The sequence below is a fragment of the Salmo trutta genome, unplaced genomic scaffold (assembly GCF_901001165.1).
Source record: "Salmo trutta unplaced genomic scaffold, fSalTru1.1, whole genome shotgun sequence".
In the NCBI taxonomy this organism is placed as follows: Eukaryota; Metazoa; Chordata; class Actinopteri; order Salmoniformes; family Salmonidae; genus Salmo; species Salmo trutta.
Window position 1 is genome coordinate 4,321,294 of NW_021822962.1, and position 26,865 is coordinate 4,348,158.

At 48.1% G+C, this 26,865-nt stretch overlaps 1 protein-coding gene across 1 annotated transcript in view; it reads right to left on the reverse strand.

The window, feature by feature from the left end:
* Positions 1 to 26,865, reverse strand: part of LOC115187803 (kinesin-like protein KIF13A) — a gene marked incomplete at its 5' end in the record, with an annotated part of 72,257 nt that overhangs the window by 17,059 nt on the left and 28,333 nt on the right. The window contains 8 exon segments of the mRNA XM_029746848.1: positions 3,079 to 3,171; positions 3,811 to 3,987; positions 6,473 to 6,597; positions 8,123 to 8,178; positions 8,328 to 8,454; positions 15,027 to 15,126; positions 21,389 to 21,424; positions 26,280 to 26,426. Of these exon segments, the coding sequence (XP_029602708.1) occupies positions 3,079 to 3,171; positions 3,811 to 3,987; positions 6,473 to 6,597; positions 8,123 to 8,178; positions 8,328 to 8,454; positions 15,027 to 15,126; positions 21,389 to 21,424; positions 26,280 to 26,426 (861 nt within the window).

A 26,865-nucleotide genomic window follows, 5' to 3' on the forward strand; every position in this document is an offset into this window, starting at 1 on the left:
ATGAGAGTTAACCAAACTGTGTCCTAGGGTGGTACAGCTGTCTATGAGAGTTAACCAAACTGTGTCCTAGGGTGGTACAGCTGTCTAATAGAGTTAACCAAACTGTGTCCTAGGGTGGTACAGCTGTCTAAGAGAGTTAACCAAACTGTGTCCTAGGGTGGTGTAGAGGTCTATGAGAGTTAACCAAACTGTGTCCTAGGGTGGTGTAGAGGTCTATGAGAGTTAACCAAACTGTGTCCTAGGGTGGTGTAGAGGTCTATGCGAGTTAACCAAACTGTGTCCTAGGGTGGTGTAGAGGTCTAAGAGAGTTACCCAAACTGTGTCCTAGGGTGGTACAGCTGTCTATGAGAGTTAACCAAACTGTGTCCTAGGGTGGTACAGCTGTCTATGAGAGTTAACCAAACTGTGTCCTAGGGTGGTGTAGAGGTCTATGAGAGTTAGCCAAACTGTGTCCTAGGGTGGTGTAGAGGTCTATGAGAGTTAACCAAACTGTGTCCTAGGGTGGTACAGCTGTCTATGAGAGTTAACCAAACTGTGTCCTAGGGTGGTGTAGAGGTCTATGAGAGTTAACCAAACTGTGTCCTAGGGTGGTACAGCTGTCTATGAGAGTTAACCAAACTGTGTCCTAGGGTGGTACAGCTGTCTATGAGAGTTAACCAAACTGTGTCCTAGGGTGGTACAGCTGTCTATGAGAGTTAACCAAACTGTGTCCTAGGGTGGTGTAGAGGTCTAAGAGAGTTAACCAAACTGTGTCCTAGGGTGGTGTAGAGGTCTAAGAGAGTTAACCAAACTGTGTCCTAGGGTGGTACAGCTGTCTAAGAGAGTTAACCAAACTGTGTCCTAGGGTGGTACAGCTGTCTATGAGAGTTAACCAAACTGTGTCCTAGGGTGGTACAGCTGTCTATGAGAGTTAACCAAACTGTGTCCTAGGGTGGTACAGCTGTCTATGAGTTAACCAAACTGTGTCCTAGGGTGGTGTAGAGGTCTATGAGAGTTAACCAAACTGTGTCCTAGGGTGGTACAGCTGTCTAAGAGAGTTAACCAAACTGTGTCCTAGGGTGGTACAGCTGTCTAAGAGAGTTAACCAAACTGTGTCCTAGGGTGGTGTAGAGGTCTATGAGAGTTAACCAAACTGTGTCCTAGGGTGGTGTAGAGGTCTATGAGAGTTAACCAAACTGTGTCCTAGGGTGGTGTAGAGGTCTAAGAGAGTTACCCAAACTGTGTCCTAGGGTGGTACAGCTGTCTATGAGAGTTAACCAAACTGTGTCCTAGGGTGGTACAGCTGTCTATGAGTTAACCAAACTGTGTCCTAGGGTGGTGTAGAGGTCTATGAGAGTTAACCAAACTGTGTCCTAGGGTGGTACAGCTGTCTAAGAGAGTTAACCAAACTGTGTCCTAGGGTGGTGTAGAGGTCTATGAGAGTTAACCAAACTGTGTCCTAGGGTGGTATAGCTGTCTATGAGAGTTAACCAAACTGTGTCCTAGGGTGGTACAGCTGTCTATGAGAGTTAACCAAACTGTGTCCTAGGGTGGTACAGCTGTCTATGAGAGTTAACCAAACTGTGTCCTAGGGTGGTGTAGAGGTCTATGAGAGTTAACCAAACTGTGTCCTAGGGTGGTGTAGAGGTCTATGAGAGTTAACCAAACTGTGTCCTAGGGTGGTACAGCTGTCTATGAGAGTTAACCAAACTGTGTCCTAGGGTGGTACAGCTGTCTATGAGAGTTAACCAAACTGTGTCCTAGGGTGGTACAGCTGTCTATGAGAGTTAACCAAACTGTGTCCTAGGGTGGTATAGCTGTCTATGAGAGTTAACCAAACTGTGTCCTAGGGTGGTGTAGAGGTCTATGAGAGTTAACCAAACTGTGTCCTAGGGTGGTATAGCTGTCTATGAGAGTTAACCAAACTGTGTCCTAGGGTGGTGTAGAGGTCTATGAGAGTTAACCAAACTGTGTCCTAGGGTGGTACAGCTGTCTATGAGAGTTAACCAAACTGTGTCCAAGGGTGGTACAGCTGTCTAAGAGAGTTAACAATGTAGGCATGTTATTTTCTACTCCCTGTATATAGATAGCCATGTTATTTTCTACTCCCTGTATATAGATAGCCATGTTATTTCTACTTCCTGTATATAGCCATGTTATTTTCTACTCCCTGTATATAGATAGCCATGTTATTTTCTACTCCCTGTATATAAATAGCCATGTTATTTTCTACTCTCTGTATATAGCCATGTTATTTCTACTCCCTGTATATAGATAGCCATGTTATTTTCTACTTCCTGTATATAGATAGCCATGTTATTTTCTACTTCCTGTATATAGCCATGTTATTTTCTACTCCCTGTATATAGATAGCCATGTTATTTTCTACTTCCTGTATATAACCATGTTATTTTCTACTCCCTGTATATAGATAGCCATGTTATTTTCTACTCCCTGTATATAGCCATGTTATTTTCTACTCCCTGTATATAGCCATGTTATTTTCTACTCCCTGTATATAGCCATGTTATTTTCTACTCCCTGTTTATAGCCATGTTATTTTCTACTTCCTGTATATAGCCATGTTATTTTCTACTTCCTGTATATAGCCATGTTATTTTCTACTTCCTGTATATAGATAGCCATGTTATTTTCTACTTCCTGTATATAGGCATGTTATTTTCTACTTCCTGTATATAGCCATGTTATTTTTACTTGTTATTCACTGTCACAATTTTTTATTTTATCTTTTAACTGTGCATTGGTGGAAAAGGACCCGTACGAAAGCATTTCACCGTTAGTCTACACCTGTTGTCTACCAAGCATGTGACACATAACCTTTGATTTGATATAAAATATAACCTGTCTAATGAAATAAACCTAAAACATGTGAGAAGGGGGACTCCCTCACTCCTTAAAAAAATGAATCAACAATACTTTTATTGTACCATTATCTCTGGATACCAAAAATGAAATAAAAATAGTTTCTAACTTTATTTGGATACTAGTCCCCTGCAGATAGTTTAGACTAGTTATTGTTGGTATACTATATTTAACACAGTGACACTGACATCACACAGTAACAGTGAAGCTGTTTACCTTTGGTATATTAGACAGGATCTCATAGGTGACTCCACAGGAGTACAGTGTGTTCTTCAAGGACATCCTTCTCTTCAGACTCTGGGTGAAGCTCTACGGCAGAGAAAAACAACATGGTGGATCAGTACTGAGTACAGTGTGTTCTTCAAGGACATCCTTCTCTTCAGACTCTGGGTGAAGCTCTACGGCAGAGAAAAACAACATGGTGGATCAGTACTGAGTACACTACATCACAGACATGGAATAAAAAAAGACTATATTTTAAGGCTTCCTCATGAAAGCCTACCTGTTCTGCACATTGAGTAACAGGCTGCCAGACAGAGAGAGTTACAGGGCCGGATTCCTGGACAGAGGTGAAACCCAGTCCTAGCAGGCCTGTTAGTCCAGGGCTAGGCTTAATCTGGGTCGGGGAAACCGGGCTTTAATGTTTCTCTAATCTAATCTAATTATGTGCTGTCAGCCATGTCAGTAGTCACCAGGCCGGTCAGGGCTGTTTGTTGTAGATGTTGACAGATGTTTGTCTGTCTGTCAGTCTGTGTGTGTGTCTGTCAGTCTATATGTGTGTCAGTGTGTGTGTGTTTGTGTGTCTCCAGTCCAGTCAGTGCAGACCTGTTTGTTGTAGATGTTGACAGATGTTTGTCTGTCAGTCAGTCTGTGTGTGTGTGTGTCTGTCAGTCTATATGTGTGTCAGTGTGTGTGTGTGTGTGTGTCTCCAGTCCAGTCAGTGCAGACCTGTTTGTTGTAGATGTTGACAGAGATCCTCTTGCGGACCACCAGTTCCATGGAGGCAGGATGGCTGAGCTGCACCGTGGATTTAACGATCACGTAGATACGCTCGTTGGGTGACGTCACGCGGTTCAGGTGCACAGAGTCGTGGATGGATGAGTCCCAGGAGCACACCGCTGACACCTAGTGGCAGGAGGACAGATGACAGGAGGTATTTACCTGCTACACTGCACCCTGGAAAACACTCACAACTATTATTCTTAGGGTTGCAAAATTCCGGTAAGTTTCCCAAAATTATTCTCAGGTTTTCACAAAATCCTGATTGGAGGACTTCCGGGTTTCCTGCATATTTCCTCCTGATTTCGGGAATCTTCCAACTGGGATTTCTGGAAAACGGGAAGTGGCCAGTGGACGCGCGCATGCACACACACACACCCTCTCTCTTGTACAGCTAACCTTGTGGGGACACACAATTCAGTCTAATTCAAAATCAAATTTTCCCTAACCCCTGACCCTAACCCTAACCTTAACCCTAAACCTAACCCTAGCTCCTAACTCTAAACCGAACCCTAGCTCCTAACTCTAAACCGAACCCTAGCTCCTAACCCTAGCTCCTAACCTTAACGTAACCTTAACCCTAAACCTAACCACAGCTCCTAACCCTAACCCTAGTTCCTAACCCTAAACCCTAACCCTAAACCTAGGTCCTAACCCTCATTCCTAAACCTAACTCTAGCTCCTAACCCTAGTTCCTAAACCTAACCCTTGCTCCTAACCTTAGCTCCTAACCCTAACCCTAGCTCCCTAACCCTAACCCTAACCCTAACCCTAACCTAACACTAGCTCCTAACTCTAAACCTAACACTAGCTCCTAACCCTAGCTCCTAACCCTAAACCTAACCCTAGCTCCTAACTCTAAACCTAACCCTAGCTCCTGACTCTAAACCTAACCCTAGCTCCTAACTCTAAATCTAACCCTAGGTCCTAACTCTAAACCTAACCCTAGCTCCTAACCCTAGCTCCTAACTCTAAACCTAACCCTAGCTCCTAAACCTAACCCTAGCTTCTAACTCTAAACCTAACACTAGCTCCTAACCCTAGCTCCTAACCCTAGCTCCTAACCCTAACCCTAGCTCCTAACTCTAAACCTAACCCAATGCTCCTAACCCTAAACCTAACACTAGCTCCTAACTCTAAACCTAACCCTAGCTCCTAACCCTAGCTCCTAACCCTAGCTCCTAACTCTAAACCTAACCCTAGCTCCTGACTCTAAACCTAACCCTAGCTCCTAACCCTAGCTCCTAACTCTAAACCTAACCCTAGCTCCTAACTCTAAACCTAACCCTAGCTCCTAACTCTAAACCTAACCCTAGCTCCTAACCCTAGCCCCTAACCCTAAACCTAACCCTAGCTCCTAACTCTGCTCCTAACCCTAGCTCCTAACCCTAGCTCCTAACCCTAAACCTAGCTCCTAACCCTAAACCTAACCCTAAACCTAACCCTAGCTCCTAACCCTAACTCCTAACCCTAGCTCCTAACCCTAACCCTAGCTCCTAACCCTAAACCTAACACTAGCTCCTAACCCTAGCTCCTAACCCTAAACCTAACCCTAGCTCCTAAACCTAACCCTAGCTCCTAACCCTAGCTCCTAACCCTAACCCTAGCTCCTAACTCTAAACCTAACCCTAGCTCCTAACCCTAAACCTAACACTAGCTCCTAACTCTAAACCTAACACTAGCTCCTAACCCTAGCTCCTAACCCTAGCTCCTAACCCTAAACCTAGCTCCTAGCTCCTAACTCTAAACCTAACCCAAGCTCCTAACCCTAGCTCCTAACTCTAAACCTAACCCTAAACCTAGCTCCTAACCCTAGCTCCTAACCCTAGCTCCTAACTCTAAACCTAACCCTAGCTCCTAACCCTAAACCTAACCCTAGCTCCTAACCCTAGCTCCTAACCCTAGCTCCTAACTCTGCTCCTAACCCTAGCTCCTAACCCTAGCTCCTAACCCTAGCTCCTAACCCTAAACCTAGCTCCTAACCCTAAACCTAACCCTAAACCTAACCCTAGCTCCTAACCCTAGCTCCTAACCCTAAACCTAGCTCCTAACCCTAAACCTAACCCTAAACCTAACCCTAGCTCCTAACCCTAGCTCCTAACCCTAAACCTAACCCTAAACCTAACCCTAGCTCCTAACCCTAGCTCCTAACCCTAGCTCCTAACTCTGCTCCTAACCCTAGCTCCTAACCCTAAACCTAACCCTAGCTCCTAACCCTAGCTCCTAACCCTAGCTCCTAACCCTAGCTCCTAACCCTAGCTCCTAACCCTAAACCTAGCTCCTAACCCTAAACCTAACCCTAAACCTAACCCTAGCTCCTAACCCTAGCTCCTAACCCTAAACCTAGCTCCTAACCCTAAACCTAACCCTAAACCTAACCCTAGCTCCTAACCCTAGCTCCTAACCCTAGCTTTTAACCCTTAACGTAACCTTAACCCTAACCCCCCTAGTAATAGCATTTGACCTCGTGGGGACCAACAAAATGTCCCCAGTTGGTCAATTTTCTTTTGGTCCCCACAATATTTTTTTGTGGGACTTCTGGTCCCCACAAGAAGAGTTAAACACGTCCACACACAGACATACACAGACCTACACACACACAGTACTCTACCTCGTCATCACTGTGTCTGATGATTGGCAGGTAGAAGAACTGGCTGCCGTGCTCTTTGGGTAGGATAGAGTTAACCCCGGCAGCGTTGGGTCCTGTTAACTGTTGATTCACTGTCAGGTTGTCTGCTGTAGAGATACAGTCTGATGTTAGAGGTTAGGTCCTGTTAACTGTTGATTCACTGTCAGGTTGTCTGCTGTAGAGATACAGTCTGATGTTAGAGGTTAGGTCCTGTTAACTGTTGATTCACTGTCAGGTTGTCTGCTGTAGAGGTACAGTCTGATGTTAGAGGTTAGGTCCTGTTAACTGTTGATTCACTGTCAGGTTGTCTGCTGTAGAGGTACAGTCTGATGTTAGAGGTTAGGTCCTGTTAACTGTTGATTCACTGTCAGGTTGTCTGCTGTAGAGGTACAGTCTGATGTTAGAGGTTAGGTCCTGTTAACTGTTGATTCACTGTCAGGTTGTCTGCTGTAGAGGTAGAGTCTGATGTTAGAGGTTAGGTCCTGTTAACTGTTGATTCACTGTCAGGTTGTCTGCTGTAGAGGTACAGTCTGATGTTAGAGGTTAGGTCCTGTTAACTGTTGATTCACTGTCAGGTTGTCTGCTGTAGAGATACAGTCTGATGTTAGAGGTTAGGTCCTGTTAACTGTTGATTCACTGTCAGGTTGTCTGCTGTAGAGATACAGTCTGATGTTAGAGGTTAGGTCCTGTTAACTGTTGATTCACTGTCAGGTTGTCTGCTGTAGAGATACAGTCTGATGTTAGACGTTAGGTCCTGTTAACTGTTGATTCACTGTCAGGTTGTCTGCTGTAGAGGTACAGTCTGATGTCAGAGGTTAGGTCCTGTTAACTGTTGATTCACTGTCAGGTTGTCTGCTGTAGAGATACAGTCTGATGTTAGAGGTTAGGTCCTGTTAACTGTTGATTCACTGTCAGGTTGTCTGCTGTAGAGGTACAGTCTGATGTTAGAGGTTAGGTCCTGTTAACTGTTGATTCACTGTCAGGTTGTCTGCTGTAGAGGTACAGTCTGATGTTAGAGGTTAGGTCCTGTTAACTGTTGATTCACTGTCAGGTTGTCTGCTGTAGAGGTACAGTCTGATGTCAGAGGTTAGGTCCTGTTAACTGTTGATTCACTGTCAGGTTGTCTGCTGTAGAGGTACAGTCTGATGTCAGAGGTTAGGTCCTGTTAACTGTTGATTCACTGTCAGGTTGTCTGCTGTAGAGGTACAGTCTGATGTTAGAGGTTAGGTCCTGTTAACTGTTGATTCACTGTCAGGTTGTCTGCTGTAGAGGTACAGTCTGATGTCAGAGGTTAGGTCCTGTTAACTGTTGATTCACTGTCAGGTTGTCTGCTGTAGAGGTACAGTCTGATGTCAGAGGTTAGGTCCTGTTAACTGTTGATTCACTGTCAGGTTGTCTGCTGTAGAGGTACAGTCTGATGTTAGAGGTTAGGTCCTGTTAACTGTTGATTCACTGTCAGGTTGTCTGCTGTAGAGGTACAGTCTGATGTTAGAGGTTAGGTCCTGTTAACTGTTGATTCACTGTCAGGTTGTCTGCTGTAGAGGTGCAGTTGGACTATGATGGTTGTAATTCTTCAGTCCAGTGAGACATAAAGTGGTTCAGTGCCACTATTAAGGTGATTCCAGGCCTTACCATTCAGGTCCAGGAAGAGGACAGGGATGTGAGCTTCCATCCCAGCAGAGGGAGCCCTGCAACAGTGAAACAGTAGAACACAGAGTCAGATCACTTTAAACAGTACTACAGAGAGACAAACTCTAAGGTTGTGTAATGTAGAAAAGCAGACATCCATTCAGTGATTATTTGATTGAGTGTATTACAGAATGACCACCAGACTGACCAGTGAGCAGGAGCACCAGGTATGCCACTGCCAGGCGCAGGCACCAGTACAGCGTTCCTTTCCTCAGTCAGCCCTACCCACTGTTCCACCAGCCTGGCCTCTCTCTCCATGTCCTCTTCTGACTTCTCTAGAGAGACAGAGACAGAGAGAGAGACAGAGAGACAGAGACAGAGACAGAGAGAGAGAGAGAGAGAGACAGAGACAGAGAGAGAGACAGAGAGAGAGACAGAGACAGAGAGAGAGACAGAGAGACAGAGACAGAGAGAGAGACAGAGAGACAGAGACAGAGAATGAGACAGAGAGAGAGAGAGACAGAGACAGAGAGGAGTGTGAGGACGAGGTGTGTAACAGAAACCAAGTCCCAAAAGGGAAAAACCTGCCCACTAAGAACGCTGAATAAGCTGAATGAAGACAGGACTGATACAGGTCCAGAGTAGAGCTGTATAGTCCAGAACGCTGAATAAAGACAGGACTGATACAGGTCCAGAGTAGAGCTGTATAGTCCAGAACGCTGAATAAAGACAGGACTGATACAGGTCCAGAGTAGAGCTGTATAGTCCAGAACGCTGAATAAAGACAGGACTGATACAGGTCCAGAGTAGAGCTGTATAGTCCAGAACGCTGAATAAGCTCAATGAAGACAGGACTGATACAGGTCCAGAGTAGAGCTGTATAGTCCAGAACGCTGAATAAAGACAGGACTGATACAGGTCCAGAGTAGAGCTGTATAGTCCAGAATGCTGAATAAAGACAGGACTTATACAGGTCCAGAGTAGAGCTGTATAGTCCAGAACGCTGAATAAGCTGAATGAAGACAGGACTGATACAGGTCCAGAGTAGAGCTGTATAGTCCAGAACGCTGAATAAGCTGAATAAAGACAGGACTGATACAGGTCCAGAGTAGAGCTGTATAGTCCAGAACACTGAATGAAGACAGGACTGATACAGGTCCAGAGTAGAGCTGTATAGTCCAGAACGCTGAATAAGCTGAATAAAGACAGGACTGATACAGGTCCAGAGTAGAGCTGTATAGTCCAGAACACTGAATAAGCTGAATGAAGACAGGACTGATACAGGTCCAGAGTAGAGCTGTATAGTCCAGAACGCTGAATAAAGACAGGACTGATACAGGTCCAGAGTAGAGCTGTATAGTCCAGAACGCTGAATGAAGACAGGACTGATACAGGTCCAGAGTAGAGCTGTATAGTCCAGAACGCTGAATAAAGACAGGACTGATACAGGTCCAGAGTAGAGCTGTATAGTCCAGAACGCTGAATAAAGACAGGACTGATACAGGTCCAGAGTAGAGCTGTATAGTCCAGAACACTGAATAAAGACAGGACTGATACAGGTCCAGAGTAGAGCTGTATAGTCCAGAACGCTGAATAAGCTGAATGAAGACAGGACTGATACAGGTCCAGAGTAGAGCTGTATAGTCCAGAACACTGAATAAGCTGAATAAAGACAGGACTGATACAGGTCCAGAGTAGAGCTGTATAGTCCAGAACGCTGAATAAGCTGAATGAAGACAGGACTGATACAGGTCCAGAGTAGAGCTGTATAGTCCAGAACACTGAATAAGCTGAATGAAGACAGGACTGATACAGGTCCAGAGTAGAGCTGTATAGTCCAGAACGCTGAATGAAGACAGGACTGATACAGGTCCAGAGTAGAGCTGTATAGTCCAGAACGCTGAATAAGCTGAATGAAGACAGGACTGATACAGGTCCAGAGTAGAGCTGTATAGTCCAGAACGCTGAATAAAGACAGGACTGATACAGGTCCAGAGTAGAGCTGTATAGTCCAGAACGCTGAATAAGCTGAATAAAGACAGGACTGATACAGGTCCAGAGTAGAGCTGTATAGTCCAGAACGCTGAACGAAGACAGGACTGATACAGGTCCAGAGTAGAGCTGTATAGTCCAGAACGCTGAATAAGCTGAATAAAGACAGGACTGATACAGGTCCAGAGTAGAGCTGTATAGTCCAGAACGCTGAATAAGCTGAATAAAGACAGGACTGATACAGGTCCAGAGTAGAGCTGTATAGTCCAGAACGCTGAATAAAGACAGGACTGATACAGGTCCAGAGTAGAGCTGTATAGTCCAGAACGCTGAATAAAGACAGGACTGATACAGGTCCAGAGTAGAGCTGTATAGTCCAGAATGCTGAATAAAGACAGGACTGATACAGGTCCAGAGTAGAGCTGTATAGTCCAGAACGCTGAATAAGCTGAATGAAGACAGGACTGATACAGGTCCAGAGTAGAGCTGTATAGTCCAGAATGCTGAATAAAGACAGGACTGATACAGGTCCAGAGTAGAGCTGTATAGTCCAGAACGCTGAATGAAGACAGGACTGATACAGGTCCAGAGTAGAGCTGTATAGTCCAGAACGCTGAATGAAGACAGGACTGATATAGGTCCAGAGTAGAGCTGTATAGTCCAGAACGCTGAATAAGCTGAATGAAGACAGGACTGATACAGGTCCAGAGTAGAGCTGTATAGTCCAGAACTCTGAATAAAGACAGGACTGATACAGGTCCAGAGTAGAGCTGTATAGTCCAGAACGCTGAATGAAGACAGGACTGATACAGGTCCAGAGTAGAGCTGTATAGTCCAGAACGCTGAATAAGCTGAATGAAGACAGGACTGATACAGGTCCAGAGTAGAGCTGTATAGTCCAGAACACTGAATAAAGACAGGACTGATACAGGTCCAGAGTAGAGCTGTATAGTCCAGAACGCTGAATAAGCTGAATGAAGACAGGACTGATACAGGTCCAGAGTAGAGCTGTATAGTCCAGAATGCTGAATAAAGACAGGACTGATACAGGTCCAGAGTAGAGCTGTATAGTCCAGAACGCTGAATGAAGACAGGACTGATACAGGTCCAGAGTAGAGCTGTATAGTCCAGAACGCTGAATAAGCTGAATAAAGACAGGACTGATACAGGTCCAGAGTAGAGCTGTATAGTCCAGAACGCTGAATAAAGACAGGACTGATACAGGTCCAGAGTAGAGCTGTATAGTCCAGAACGCTGAATAAGCTGAATAAAGACAGGACTGATACAGGTCCAGAGTAGAGCTGTATAGTCCAGAACGCTGAATAAAGACAGGACTGATACAGGTCCAGAGTAGAGCTGTATAGTCCAGAACGCTGAATGAAGACAGGACTGATACAGGTCCAGAGTAGAGCTGTATAGTCCAGAACGCTGAATGAAGACAGGACTGATACAGGTCCAGAGTAGAGCTGTATAGTCCAGAACGCTGAATAAGCTGAATGAAGACAGGACTGATACAGGTCCAGAGTAGAGCTGTATAGTCCAGAACACTGAATAAAGACAGGACTGATACAGGTCCAGAGTAGAGCTGTATAGTCCAGAATGCTGAATAAAGACAGGACTGATACAGGTCCAGAGTAGAGCTGTATAGTCCAGAACGCTGAATAAGCTGAATAAAGACAGGACTGATACAGGTCCAGAGTAGAGCTGTATAGTCCAGAACGCTGAATAAAGACAGGACTGATACAGGTCCAGAGTAGAGCTGTATAGTCCAGAACGCTGAATAAAGACAGGACTGATACAGGTCCAGAGTAGAGCTGTATAGTCCAGAACGCTGAATGAAGACAGGACTGATACAGGTCCAGAGTAGAGCTGTATAGTCCAGAACGCTGAATAAGCTGAATAAAGACAGGACTGATACAGGTCCAGAGTAGAGCTGTATAGTCCAGAACGCTGAATAAGCTGAATAAAGACAGGACTGATACAGGTCCAGAGTAGAGCTGTATAGTCCAGAACGCTGAATAAAGACAGGACTGATACAGGTCCAGAGTAGAGCTGTATAGTCCAGAACGCTGAATAAGCTGAATAAAGACAGGACTGATACAGGTCCAGAGTAGAGCTGTATAGTCCAGAACGCTGAATAAAGACAGGACTGATACAGGTCCAGAGTAGAGCTGTATAGTCCAGAACACTGAATGAAGACAGGACTGATACAGGTCCAGAGTAGAGCTGTATAGTCCAGAACGCTGAATAAGCTGAATAAAGACAGGACTGATACAGGTCCAGAGTAGAGCTGTATAGTCCAGAACGCTGAATAAGCTGAATAAAGACAGGACTGATACAGGTCCAGAGTAGAGCTGTATAGTCCAGAACGCTGAATAAGCTGAATAAAGACAGGACTGATACAGGTCCAGAGTAGAGCTGTATAGTCCAGAACGCTGAATAAGCTGAATAAAGACAGGACTGATACAGGTCCAGAGTAGAGCTGTATAGTCCAGAACGCTGAATAAAGACAGGACTGATACAGGTCCAGAGTAGAGCTGTATAGTCCAGAACGCTGAATAAGCTGAATAAAGACAGGACTGATACAGGTCCAGAGTAGAGCTGTATAGTCCAGAACGCTGAATAAGCTGAATGAAGACAGGACTGATACAGGTCCAGAGTAGAGCTGTATAGTCCAGAACGCTGAATGAAGACAGGACTGATACAGGTCCAGAGTAGAGCTGTATAGTCCAGAACGCTGAATAAGCTGAATAAAGACAGGACTGATACAGGTCCAGAGTAGAGCTGTATAGTCCAGAACGCTGAATAAGCTGAATAAAGACAGGACTGATACAGGTCCAGAGTAGAGCTGTATAGTCCAGAACGCTGAATGAAGACAGGACTGATACAGGTCCAGAGTAGAGCTGTATAGTCCAGAACGCTGAATAAGCTGAATAAAGACAGGACTGATACAGGTCCAGAGTAGAGCTGTATAGTCCAGAACGCTGAATAAAGACAGGACTGATACAGGTCCAGAGTAGAGCTGTATAGTCCAGAACGCTGAATAAGCTGAATGAAGACAGGACTGATACAGGTCCAGAGTAGAGCTGTATAGTCCAGAACGCTGAATAAGCTGAATGAAGACAGGACTGATACAGGTCCAGAGTAGAGCTGTATAGCCCAGAACGCTGAATAAGCTGAATGAAGACAGGACTGATACAGGTCCAGAGTAGAGCTGTATAGTCCAGAACGCTGAATAAGCTGAATAAAGACAGGACTGATACAGGTCCAGAGTAGAGCTGTATAGTCCAGAACGCTGAATAAGCTGAATAAAGACAGGACTGATACAGGTCCAGAGTAGAGCTGTATAGTCCAGAACGCTGAATAAGCTGAATAAAGACAGGACTGATACAGGTCCAGAGTAGAGCTGTATAGTCCAGAACGCTGAATAAAGACAGGACTTATACAGGTCCAGAGTAGAGCTGTATAGTCCAGAACGCTGAATAAAGACAGGACTGATACAGGTCCAGAGTAGAGCTGTATAGTCCAGAATGCTGAATAAGCTGAATGAAGACAGGACTGATACAGGTCCAGAGTAGAGCTGTATAGTCCAGAACGCTGAATAAGCTGAATAAAGACAGGACTGATACAGGTCCAGAGTAGAGCTGTATAGTCCAGAACGCTGAATAAAGACAGGACTGATACAGGTCCAGAGTAGAGCTGTATAGTCCAGAACACTGAATAAAGACAGGACTGATACAGGTCCAGAGTAGAGCTGTATAGTCCAGAACGCTGAATGAAGACAGGACTGATACAGGTCCAGAGTAGAGCTGTATAGTCCAGAACGCTGAATAAGCTGAATGAAGACAGGACTGATACAGGTCCAGAGTAGAGCTGTATAGTCCAGAACGCTGAATAAAGACAGGACTGATACAGGTCCAGAGTAGAGCTGTATAGTCCAGAACGCTGAATAAGCTGAATGAAGACAGGACTGATACAGGTCCAGAGTAGAGCTGTATAGTCCAGAACGCTGAATAAGCTGAATGAAGACAGGACTGATACAGGTCCAGAGTAGAGCTGTATAGTCCAGAACACTGAATAAAGACAGGACTGATACAGGTCCAGAGTAGAGCTGTATAGTCCAGAACGCTGAATAAAGACAGGACTGATACAGGTCCAGAGTAGAGCTGTATAGTCCAGAACGCTGAATAAAGACAGGACTGATACAGGTCCAGAGTAGAGCTGTATAGTCCAGAATGCTGAATAAAGACAGGACTGATACAGGTCCAGAGTAGAGCTGTATAGTCCAGAACGCTGAATAAGCTGAATAAAGACAGGACTGATACAGGTCCAGAGTAGAGCTGTATAGTCCAGAACGCTGAATAAGCTGAATAAAGACAGGACTGATACAGGTCCAGAGTAGAGCTGTATAGTCCAGAATGCTGAATAAAGACAGGACTGATACAGGTCCAGAGTAGAGCTGTATAGTCCAGAACGCTGAATAAGCTGAATGAAGACAGGACTGATACAGGTCCAGAGTAGAGCTGTATAGTCCAGAACGCTGAATAAAGACAGGACTGATACAGGTCCAGAGTAGAGCTGTATAGTCCAGAACGCTGAATAAGCTGAATAAAGACAGGACTGATACAGGTCCAGAGTAGAGCTGTATAGTCCAGAACGCTGAATAAGCTGAATAAAGACAGGACTGATACAGGTCCAGAGTAGAGCTGTATAGTCCAGAACGCTGAATGAAGACAGGACTGATACAGGTCCAGAGTAGAGCTGTATAGTCCAGAACGCTGAATAAGCTGAATGAAGACAGGACTGATACAGGTCCAGAGTAGAGCTGTATAGTCCAGAACGCTGAATAAGCTGAATAAAGACAGGACTGATACAGGTCCAGAGTAGAGCTGTATAGTCCAGACCTGGGACCCACCCTGTTTGTTGATGATCTTGTTGATCTGCTCGTCCAGGTACTCTCGTCGTTTGATGAGGGCCTCAGACCAGCGGTCCCTTACACAGTTCAGGTCCTCCTCCTGCAGGCCAACAGAAGACATCATCAGTGTCAGCAGGACTCTGTCCAGTATCAGTAACAAAGCATTACCAGGGTCTGGTTCAGTGGTCTGTATCATTACAGGACCTTCAATGGCAGATTCCTACTTCCTTCCCCAGTAGACCCCACATCACTTCTGTGAGAAGACACAGTGGGAGGCCCTAGGAGCCTGGTCAAAATTAATCCTCTTTCTCAAAGTCTATTGAAAAAAAGTCCCAAACTCTATCAGGAAATGGAATGGCTCCCAGGCTCAGAGCCTTTAATGTACTGTTGGCTGATTAAAAGATGACATCACCATGATCAAACTACCCACCCAGCACCATAACAACCACACACATGCACACTCCACCCCCATTCCTGAGCTCAACTCCCCTGTCATGCAAAATGAGTCATGCATGGATGCAGCAATGCGTTGGTTATGTGATTGTGGTACAACAAGTCTCCTGCAGCAGCTCTTGAGTGGCGGGTTGAGAAGCAGACAGGAAGGAAGTTAGTGTGTTGTTTTAACCTGAGGGGTGGTAGGACCGAGAGACAGACTAGAACACAGACAGACAGACACCAGGGCACTGTGGAGTGGGAGGAAAGAAACCCAGAATATGAGGGATCTATCTGGGCTGGGTGATGCCTTAAAAACATTCTCCAATCATTTTCTTTGTTTGGGTGACATTATTTAGTTGGACCAGTGCCATCCGTGTCCAATATTGTGCTTGAAGGCAAGAGTTCTCCTCCAAAAGTGCACAACATTATCCAATCATGTTCCACTCTGTGAGGCCGGACCTAGGACCAGGAGTTTGTCCTGAACACTAGACCTGACTAGGGAAAACTACCCCCTACTCCTCTAGTCTCCTGTCTCCTACCCCCTACTCCTCTTGCCTCCTGTCTCCTACCCCTCTAGTCTCCTGTCTCCTACCCCCTACTCCTCTAGCCTCCTGTCTCCTACCCCTCTAGCCTCCTGTCTCCTACTCCCTACCCCTCTAGTCTCCTGTCTCCTACCCCCTACCCCTCTAGCCTCCTGTCTCCTACACCTCTAGTCTCCTGTCTCCTACTCCCTACCCCTCTAGTCTCCTGTCTCCTACCCCCTACTCCTCTAGTCTCCTGTCTCCTACCCCTCTAGTCTCCTGTCTCCTACCCCCTACCACTCTAGTCTCCTGTCTCCTACCCCTCTAGTCTCCTGTCTACTACCCCCTACTCCTCTAGTCTCCTGTCTCCTACCCCCTACTCCTCTAGTCTCCTGTCTCCTACCCCCTTCTCCTCTAGCCTCCTGTCTCCTACCCCCTACTCCTCTAGTCTCCTGTCTCCTACCCCTCTAGTCTCCTGTCTCCTACCCCCTACCCCTCTAGTCTCCTGTCTCCTACCCCTCTAGTCTCCTGTCTACTACCCCCTACTCCTCTAGTCTCCTGTCTCCTACCCCCTACTCCTCTAGTCTCCTGTCTCCTACTCCTCTAGTCTCCTACCCCCTACTCCTCTAGTCTCCTGTCTCCTACCCTCTACTCCTCTAGTCTCCTGTCTCCTACTCCTCTAGTCTCCTGTCTCCTACCCCCTACCCCTCTAGTCTCCTGTCTCCTACTCCTCTAGTCTCCTGTCTCCTACCCCCTACTCCTCTACTCTCCTGTCTCCTACCCCCTACTCCTCTAGTCTCCTGTCTCCTACCCCTCTAGTCTCCTGTCTCCTACCCCCTACTCCTCTAGTCTCCTGTCTCCTACCCCTCTAGTCTCCTGTCTCCTACCCCCTACCCCTCTAGTCTCCTGTCTCCTACTCCTCTAGTCTCCTGTCTCCTACCCCCTACTCCTCTAGCCTCCTGTCTCCTACCCCCTACTCCTCTAGTCTCCTGTCTCCTACCCCTCTAGTCTCCTGTCTCCTACCCCCTACCCCTCTAGTCTCCTGTCTCCTACCCCTCTAGTCTCCTGTCTACTACCCCCTACTCCTCTAGTCTCCTGTCTCCTACCCCCTACTCCTCTAGTCTCCTGTCTCCTACTCCTCTAGTCTCCTACCCCCTACTCCTCTAGTCTCCTGTCTCCTACCCCTACTCCACTAGTCTCCTGTCTCCTACCCCTCTAGTCTCCTGTCTCCTACCCCCTACCCCTCTAGTCTCCTGTCTCCTACCCCCTACTCCTCTAGTCTCCTGTCTCCTACCCCCTACTCCTCTAGTCTCCTGTCTCCTACCCCCTACTCCTCTAGTCTCCTGTCTCCTACCCCCTACTCCTCTAGTCTCCTGTCTCCTACCCCTCTAGTCTCCTACTCCTCTAGTCTCCTGTCTCCTACCCCTCTAGTCTCCTGTCCCCTACCCCTCTAGTCTCCTGTCTCCTACCCCTTTAGTCTCCTACTCCTCTAGTCTCCTGTCCCCTACCCCTCTAGCCTCCTGTCTCCTACCCCTCTAGTCTCCTGTCTCCTACCCCTTACTCCTCTAGTCTCCTGTCCCCTACCCCTCTAGTCTCCTACCCCTCTAGTCTCCTGTCTCCTACCCCTTACTCCTCTAGTCTCCTACCCCCTACCCCTCTAGTCTCCTGTCTCCTACCCCTCTAGTCTCCTACTCCTCTAGTCTCCTGTCCCCTACCCCTCTAGTCTCCTACCCCTCTAGCCTCCTGTCTCCTACCCCTCTAGTCTCCTGTCTCCTACCCCCTACTCCTCTAGTCTCCTGTCTCCTACTCCTCTAGCCTCCTGTCTCCTACCCCTCTAGTCTCCTGTCTCCTACCCCCTACTCCTCTAGCCTCCTGTCTCCTACCCCTCTAGCCTCCTGTCTCCTACCCCCTACTCCTCTAGCCTCCTGTCTCCTACCCCTCTAGTCTCCTGTCTCCTACCCCCTACTCCTCTAGCCTCCTGTCTCCTACCCCCTACTCCTCTAGCCTCCTGTCTCCTACCCCCTACTCCTCTAGTCTCCTGTCTCCTACTCCTCTAGCCTCCTGTCTCCTACCCCTCTAGTCTCCTGTCTCCTACCCCTTTAGTCTCCTACCCCCTACTCCTCTAGTCTCCTGTCTCCTACTCCTCTAGTCTCCTACCCCCTACTCCTCTAGTCTCCTGTCTCCTACCCCCTACTCCTCTAGTCTCCTGTCTCCTACTCCTCTAGTCTCCTGTCTCCTACCCCCTACCCCTCTAGTCTCCTGTCTCCTACTCCTCTAGTCTCCTGTCTCCTACCCCCTACTCCTCTACTCTCCTGTCTCCTACCCCCTACTCCTCTAGTCTCCTGTCTCCTACCCCTCTAGTCTCCTGTCTCCTACCCCCTACTCCTCTAGTCTCCTGTCTCCTACCCCCTACCCCTCTAGTCTCCTGTCTCCTACCCCCTACTCCTCTAGTCTCCTGTCTCCTACCCCCTACTCCTCTAGTCTCCTGTCTCCTACCCCCTACTCCTCTAGTCTCCTGTCTCCTACCCCCTACTCCTCTAGTCTCCTGTCTCCTACCCCCTACTCCTCTAGCCTCCTGTCTCCTACCCCTCTAGTCTCCTACTCCTCTAGTCTCCTGTCTCCTACTCCTCTAGTCTCCTGTCCCCTACCCCTCTAGTCTCCTGTCTCCTACCCCCTACTCCTCTAGTCTCCTGTCTCCTACTCCTCTAGTCTCCTGTCTCCTACCCCTACTCCTCTAGTCTCCTGTCTCCTACTCCTCTAGCCTCCTGTCTCCTACCCCTCTAGTCTCCTGTCTCCTACCCCCTACTCCTCTAGCCTCCTGTCTCCTACCCCTCTAGCCTCCTGTCTCCTACCCCCTACTCCTCTAGCCTCCTGTCTCCTACACCTCTAGTCTCCTGTCTCCTACCCCCTACTCCTCTAGCCTCCTGTCTCCTACCCCCTACTCCTCTAGTCTCCTGTCTCCTACTCCTCTAGCCTCCTGTCTCCTACCCCTCTAGCCTCCTGTCTCCTACCCCCTACTCCTCTAGCCTCCTGTCTCCTACCCCTCTAGTCTCCTGTCTCCTACCCCCTACTCCTCTAGCCTACTGTCTCCGACCCCCTACTCCTCTAGTCTCCTGTCTCCTACTCCTCTAGCCTCCTGTCTCCTACCCCTCTAGCCTCCTGTCTCCTACCCCTCTAGTCTCCTGTCTCCTACCCCTTTAGTCTCCTACCCCCTACTCCTCTAGCCTCCTGTCTCCTACCCCTCTAGTCTCCTGTCTCCTACCCCCTACTCCTCTAGCCTCCTGTCTCCTACCCCCTACTCCTCTAGTCTCCTGTCTCCTACTCCTCTAGCCTCCTGTCTCCTACCCCTCTAGTCTCCTGTCTCCTACTCCTCTAGCCTCCTGTCTCCTACCCCCTACTCCTCTAGCCTCCTGTCTCCTACCCCCTACTCCTCTAGTCTCCTGTCTCCTACCCCCTACTCCTCTAGTCTCCTGTCTCCTACCCCTCTAGTCTCCTGTCTCCTACTCCTCTAGTCTCCTGTCTCCTACCCCCTACTCCTCTAGCCTCCTGTCTCCTACCCCTCTAGCCTCCTGTCTCCTACCCCCTACTCCTCTAGCCTCCTGTCTCCTACTCCTCTAGCCTCCTGTCTCCTCCCCCCTACTCCTCTAGTCTCCTGTCTCCTACCCCCTACTCCTCTAGTCTCCTGTCTCCTACCCCCTACTCCTCTAGCCTCCTGTCTCCTACCCCTCTAGTCTCCTGTCTCCTACCCCCTACTCCTCTAGTCTCCTGTCTCCTACCCCTCTAGTCTCCTGTCTCCTACCCCCTACTCCTCTAGCCTCCTGTCTCCTACCCCTCTAGTCTCCTACCCCCTACTCCTCTAGACTCCTACCCCTCTAGCCTCCTGTCTCCTACACCCTACTCCTCTAGTCTCCTGTCTCCTACCCCTCTAGTCTCCTGTCTCCTACCCCCTACCCCTCTAGTCTCCTACCCCCTACTCCTCTAGCCTCCTGTCTCCTACCCCCTACCCCTCTAGTCTCCTGTCTCCTACCCCCTACTCCTCTAGTCTCCTGTCTCCTACCCCCTACTCCTCTAGCCTCCTGTCTCCTACCCCCTACTCCTGTTTCCTATTGCCTACTCCTCTAGCCTCCTGTCTCCTACCCCCTACTCCTGTAGTCTCCTGTCTCCTACCCCCTACTCCTGTTTCCTATCCCCTACTCCTCTAGTCTCCTACCCCCTACTCCTCTAGTCTCCTGTCTCCTACCCCCTACTCCTGTTTCCTATCCCCTACTCCTCTAGTCTCCTACCCCCTACTCCTCTAGTCTCCTGTCTCCTACCCCCTACTCCTCTAGTCTCCTGTCTCCTACTCCTCTAGCCTCCTGTTTCCTATCCCCTACCCCTCTAGCCTCCTGTCTCCTACCCCCTACTCCTCTAGTCTCCTGACTCCTACCCCTTTAGCCTCCTGTCTCCTACCCCCTACTCCTCTAGTCTCCTGTCTCCTACCCCTCTAGCCTCCTGTCTCCTATCCCCTACTCCTCTAGCCTGCTGTCTCCTACCCCCTACTCCTCTAGTCTCCTGTCTCCTGCCCCTCTAGTCTCCTGTCTCCTACCCCCTACTCCTGTTTCCTATCCCCTACTCCTCTAGTCTCCTACCCCCTACTCCTCTAGTCTCCTGTCTCCTACCCCCTACTCCTGTTTCCTATCCCCTACTCCTCTAGTCTCCTACCCCCTACTCCTCTTGCCTCCTGTCTCCTACCCCCTACTCCTCTAGTCTCCTGTCTCCTACCCCCTACTCCTGTAGTCTCCTGTCTCCTACCCCCTACCCCTCTAGTCTCCTGTCTCCTACTCCTCTAGCCTCCTGTCTCCTACCCCCTACTCCTCTAGTCTCCTGTCTCCTACCCCCTACTCCTCTACTGTCCTGTCTCCTACCCCCTACTCCTCTAGTCTCCTGTCTCCTACCCCCTACTCCTCTAGTCTCCTGTCTCCTACCCCCTACTCCTCTAGTCTCCTGTCTCCTACCCCCTACTCCTCTAGTCTCCTACCCCCTACTCCTCTAGTCTCCTGTCTCCTACCCCCTACTCCTCTAGTCTCCTGTCTCCTGTTTCCCACCCCCTGCATTCCTTCTTAGTGGCGCCCACTGTCTGCAAGCACATGACCAGAAGCTGGTTTCCATCCATCATGCCTCGTCATCATCATTGGCAGTAGTTAGGGGTTGAACATTTCTGGGAAATCTAAAACAATTCCAAGGTTTTCCAGAAATCCCAGTTGGACGATGCCTGGATTTCCTGTTTATTCCATCTAGAAAACCTAGGATTTTAGTTTAAGTTGTGGGAATGTTGCTACCCTCGCTGTAGTAGGAGGCAGCACCATCCATCATGCAGCAGCAGCAGCAGCAGCAGCAGCAACAGCAGACTGAGGAGTTCCAGTATACCTGATAACTATCCATATCTCCATCCTCTTCCTCCCTCTGGCAGGACAGAATACAGCACAGTACAGTACACTCAGTCAGTCAGGCAGACAGACAGGCAGACAGACAGACAGGAGTAGCCTACACACCTCTCCACTGTCTGCAAGTCGCTCTGGATAAGAGCGTCTGCTAAATGACCAAAATGTCAAATGTAAATCCACTACAACTCTGTGTAAGGGTCAGTGGCCTGGAGATGTCACTGGCTGACTAATCACATGGTTCTTTTTCCTCTGGAAGTGTGTGTAGCAGTGGGGGTAAAAGGCTGCTTCTTGGTCCTTCTACATAAAAATGACCTCCCAGATCATTTGTATGTAGAATGACTGAGAAGCTCAGTTCTGGTGACTTTTTAAAAGGACATCGTACTCCAAAATGAATCGACATAAAATGATGCTGACACCATGTAAAATATCATTTCCATCTCCAGAAATAATCCCAATAACATACTGGACCAGGCATACAGCCGATACATGGTCCATATGATCAGGCATGCTATTAACAATAGGCATTATCCCCTGTAGCCCATCTGATGCAGCATAGTGGCTGTAAATAAATAGGCTGAAGAACGGGGTTGTCTATCTGCATTTACCCTGTTGGTCTAATCATTAGCTAGATCTCAGATGTGATCTTTTAACTAGATAGCATCCTGTTGATGCATTTGATGTCCCATATAATGTAGGCCTACCTGTTAGGGTGACGTGGGGTAACACGCCCCCTGCCTGTACTTCTCACAGAAACCACTTCAAGTCACCATTTTCCCTGGTTGCCACTACTCTAAAAGTGGAATCTGTCTCATATATTTTTTTAAAGTCACTCCCAAAACATGATTTTGAGGTAGGGTGGACCTTTACCCCTCAAAAAACTTAGGGTTCAAAAGCATCTATTTTGTGAAGTGCACCAGTCCCTCCTGCAGCAAAGCACCCCCACAACATGATGCTGCCACCCCCGTGCCTCACGGTTGGGATGGTGTTCTTTGGCTTGCAAGCCTCCCCCTTTTCCTCCAAACAAAACAATGGTCATTATGGCCAAACAGTTCTATTTTTGTTTCATCAGACCAGAGGACATTTCTCCAAAAAGTACGATCTTTGTCCCCATGTGCAGTTGCAAACCGTAGTCTGGCTTTTTTATGGCGGTTTTGGAGCAGTGGCTTCTTCCTTGCTGAGCGGCCTTTCAGGTTATGTTGATATAGGACTAGTTTTACTGTGGATATAGGTACTTTTGTACCTGTTTCCTCCAGCATCTTCACAAGGTCCTTTGCTGTTGTTCTGGGATTGATTTGCACTTTTCGCACCAAAGTACGTTCATCTCTAGGAGACAGAACACGTCTCCTTTATGAGCAGTATGATGGCTGCGTGGTCCCATGGTCTTTACACTTGCGTACTATTGTTTGTACAGATGAACGTGGTACCTTCAGGCGTTTGGAAATTGCTCCCAAGGATGAACCAGACTTGTGGAGGTCTACAATTATTTTTTCTGAGGTCTTGGCTGATTTCTTTTGATTTTCCCATGATGTCAAGCAAAGAGGCACTGAGTTTGAAGGTAGGCCTTGAAATACATCCACAGGTACACCTCCAATTGACTCAAATGATGTCAATTAGCCTATCAGAGGCTTCTAAAGCCATGACATCATTTTCTGGAATTTTCCAAGGTTTTTAAAGGCACAGTCAACTTAGTGTATGTAAACTTCTGAACAGCTGGACTTGTGATACAGTTAATTACAAATTAATTATAAGTCTGTAAACAATTGTTGGAACAATTACTTGTGTCATGCACAAAGTAGATGTCCTAACCGACTTGTCAAAACTATGGTTTGTTAACAAGAACTTTGTGGAGTAGTTGAAAATCGAGTTTTAATGACTCCAACCTAAGTGTATGTAAACTTCCAACCTCAACTGTATATAGATTCTATTCATGACTTGTTTTGCTTGAAGAGGAAAAGTGAATGTAGAATGTTCTAGCCTCTTCAAGTGCGCCTCGGCAGAAATATTTGTTACATATTATGTTACATATTTTTTGGGGGTGTGGCCGCAACGATTTTGGTGTGGCGCAGCGCCACAGCTAAAATGACTGCAGCGGAAACGCTGTAGTCAACTTAAGGTGAAAAATTGTAGTCCAACTAGAGGATAGCCTAATCAGATCACTCAGTGGATTCGATTGATACACAACAGACAAATATGTTGACTTTTCTACATTCTACACAGCAGATGAATATATTTCTATGGTTCCATCATTCTACAGATGTCTCCCTCCAGTGGAATAATTGATGACTGGCACCTTTCCTTCCCTACACCAGACAGCTTTGACATGATAGTCTAAGGATCCTCCATCTGAAAACTACAGGATGCAGAGATTGATTACTGCTAGGATTTCATCATGTCCAGATACACAGTACAGTATTGTAATACTGTAGATATCTCCAGTCCACCATTAGGCAGTAGAACTGTAGTCTAGTGCTACAGTCTCATCCCAGGGCCTGGTGTGTGTGTGTGTGTCTCTGTGTGTGTCTGAGTGTGTGTCTCTGTGTGTGTGTGTCTGTGTGTGTGTGTTACAGTAATATGAACCCATACATTCTGCAACATTCATTAGATTTACAGCAGCCCATGATTTAGCCATGTCAGTAGGCCCAGAACCAGAATCACCACAGCTAGTCACACCACCAACACCACCACCATCACCACCACCGTCTAACCAACACCACCACCACCACCACCATCACCATCACCACCGTCTAACCACCACCATCATCACCACCACCACCACCACCACCACCACCACCACCACCGTCTAACCACCACCATCATCACCACCACCACCACCACCACCACCACCACCACCACCTAACCACCACCATCACCACCACCACCACCACCATCACCACCGTCTAACCACCACCACCACAACCATCACCACCGTCTAACCACCACCATCATCACCATAACCACCACCGTCTAACCACCACCATCACCACCGTCTAACCACCACCACCATCACCACCGTCTAACCACCACCATCATCACCACCACCATCATCACCACCACCACCATCACCACCGTCTAACCACCACCACCATCACCACCACCGTCTAACCACCACCACCATCACCACCATCTAACCACCACCATCACCACCACCACCACCACCACCACCACCACCATCACCACTGTCTAACCACCATCACCACCACCACCCCATCTAACCACCACCACCACCACCGTCTAACCACCACCACCACCACCACCACCGTCTAACCACCACCACCACCACCACCACCGTCTAACCACCACCACCACCACCACCACCACCACCACCACCACCGTCTAACCACCACCACCACCACCACCACCGTCTAACCACCACCACCACCACCACCACCACCACCACCGTCTAACCACCACCACCACCACCACCACCACCACCACCGTCTAACCACCACCACCACCACCACCACCGTCTAACCACCACCATCATCACCACCACCACCACCACCACCACCGTCTAACCACCACCACCACCACCACCGTCTAACCACCACCACCACCACCACCACCGTCTAACCACCCCCACCACCACCACCATCATCACCACCACCACCACCGTCTAACCACCACCACCATCACCACCGTCTAACCACCACCATCATCACCACCACCACCACCATCATCTAACCACCACCATCATCACCACCACCATCACCACTGTCTAACCACCATCACCACCACCACCCCATCTAACCACCACCACCACCACCACCGTCTAACCACCCACCACCACCACCACCACCACCACCGTCTAACCACCACCACCACCACCGTCTAACCACCACCACCACCACCGTCTAACCACCACCACCACCACCGTCTAACCACCACCACCACCACCACCACCGTCTAACCACCACCACCACCGTCTAACCACCACCACCACCACCACCACCGTCTAACCACCACCACCACCACCACCACCACCACCGTCTAACCACCACCACCATCACCACCGTCTAACCACCACCATCATCACCACCACCACCGTCTAACCACCACCACCACCACCACCATCATCACCACCACCACCGTCTAACCACCACCATCTAACCACCACCACCACCACCATCACCACCACCATCTAACCACCATCATCACCACCACCACCACCATCGTCTAACCACCACCATCATCATCACCATCATCACCATCACAACCACCATCATCATCACCAACATCCCCACCACCTCCATCATCATCATCACCACAACCACCATCATCACCACCACCTCCATCATCATCATCACCACCACAACCACCATCACCACCATCATCATCACCACCACAACCACCATCATCACCACAACCACCATCACCACCATCATCATCACCAACATCATCACCAACATCATCATCACCACCACCACCATCATCACCAACACCACCATCATCACCAACACCACCACAACCATCATCATCACCACAACCACCATCATCACCAACACCACCATCATCACCACCACCACCATCACCATCACCAACATCATCACCAACATCATCATCACCACAACCACCATCATCACCAACACCACCATCATCACCACAACCACCATCATCACCACAACCACCATCATCACCACAACCACCTCCACCACCACCTCCATCACCACCACCACCATCACCACGCTACATGAGTCTCCTTGACCAATACAGCACATATAACACCACAGTATATTATAAAGAGGAAGCAAATCTGATATACAACATTGCCACACTGACACATCTCTTACAAACTCTTATTATAGAAATATGCTGTGTGTGATTGTGTAGTGGTGTGTGTACATGTAACTGTGTAGTAGTGTGTGTGTACCACTGACCTGGTAGCTGTCCAGGGGTCTCTGTAGTTTGGTGGAGCGTGCTGACACACAGCCGATAGAGACAGACAGAACAGCCTCCACCAGCAGAGGCAGAGTCCCAGAGTCCTGCACCTGCTTCACACACACCTGCAGCCTGCGCGAGTGACCCTGAGAACATACACACCATCCATATAACCTGCTTAGCATACAGACGGCCAATTACAATGAAGAGAAACACAGAAGAAAACCAGGAAATTAGACGGCGCTCATCTTTCCTCTTCATTTGGGGATTGAGTCAATGAGGCATTTACTGGATCTACACAACCGATGTCATGGGACCTGGCTTCATCTCCACATCACTCTACTTTCAAGGGCTGAAAACATCTGACAAACTATACTTTATGAGTGAAATGTCCCTTTAAATGTTGCTTTAGCACTGCTTATTTATTGGTGTCTGTGCTGTCCTAGTACCTGTCTGAGCTGGAACACTCCTCCAGTCTGATGTCCTTCCCTGTCCTAGTACCTGTCTGAGCTGGAACACTCCTCCAGTCTGATGTCCTTCCCTGTCCTGTTACCTGTCTGAGCTGGAACACTCCTCCAGTCTGAT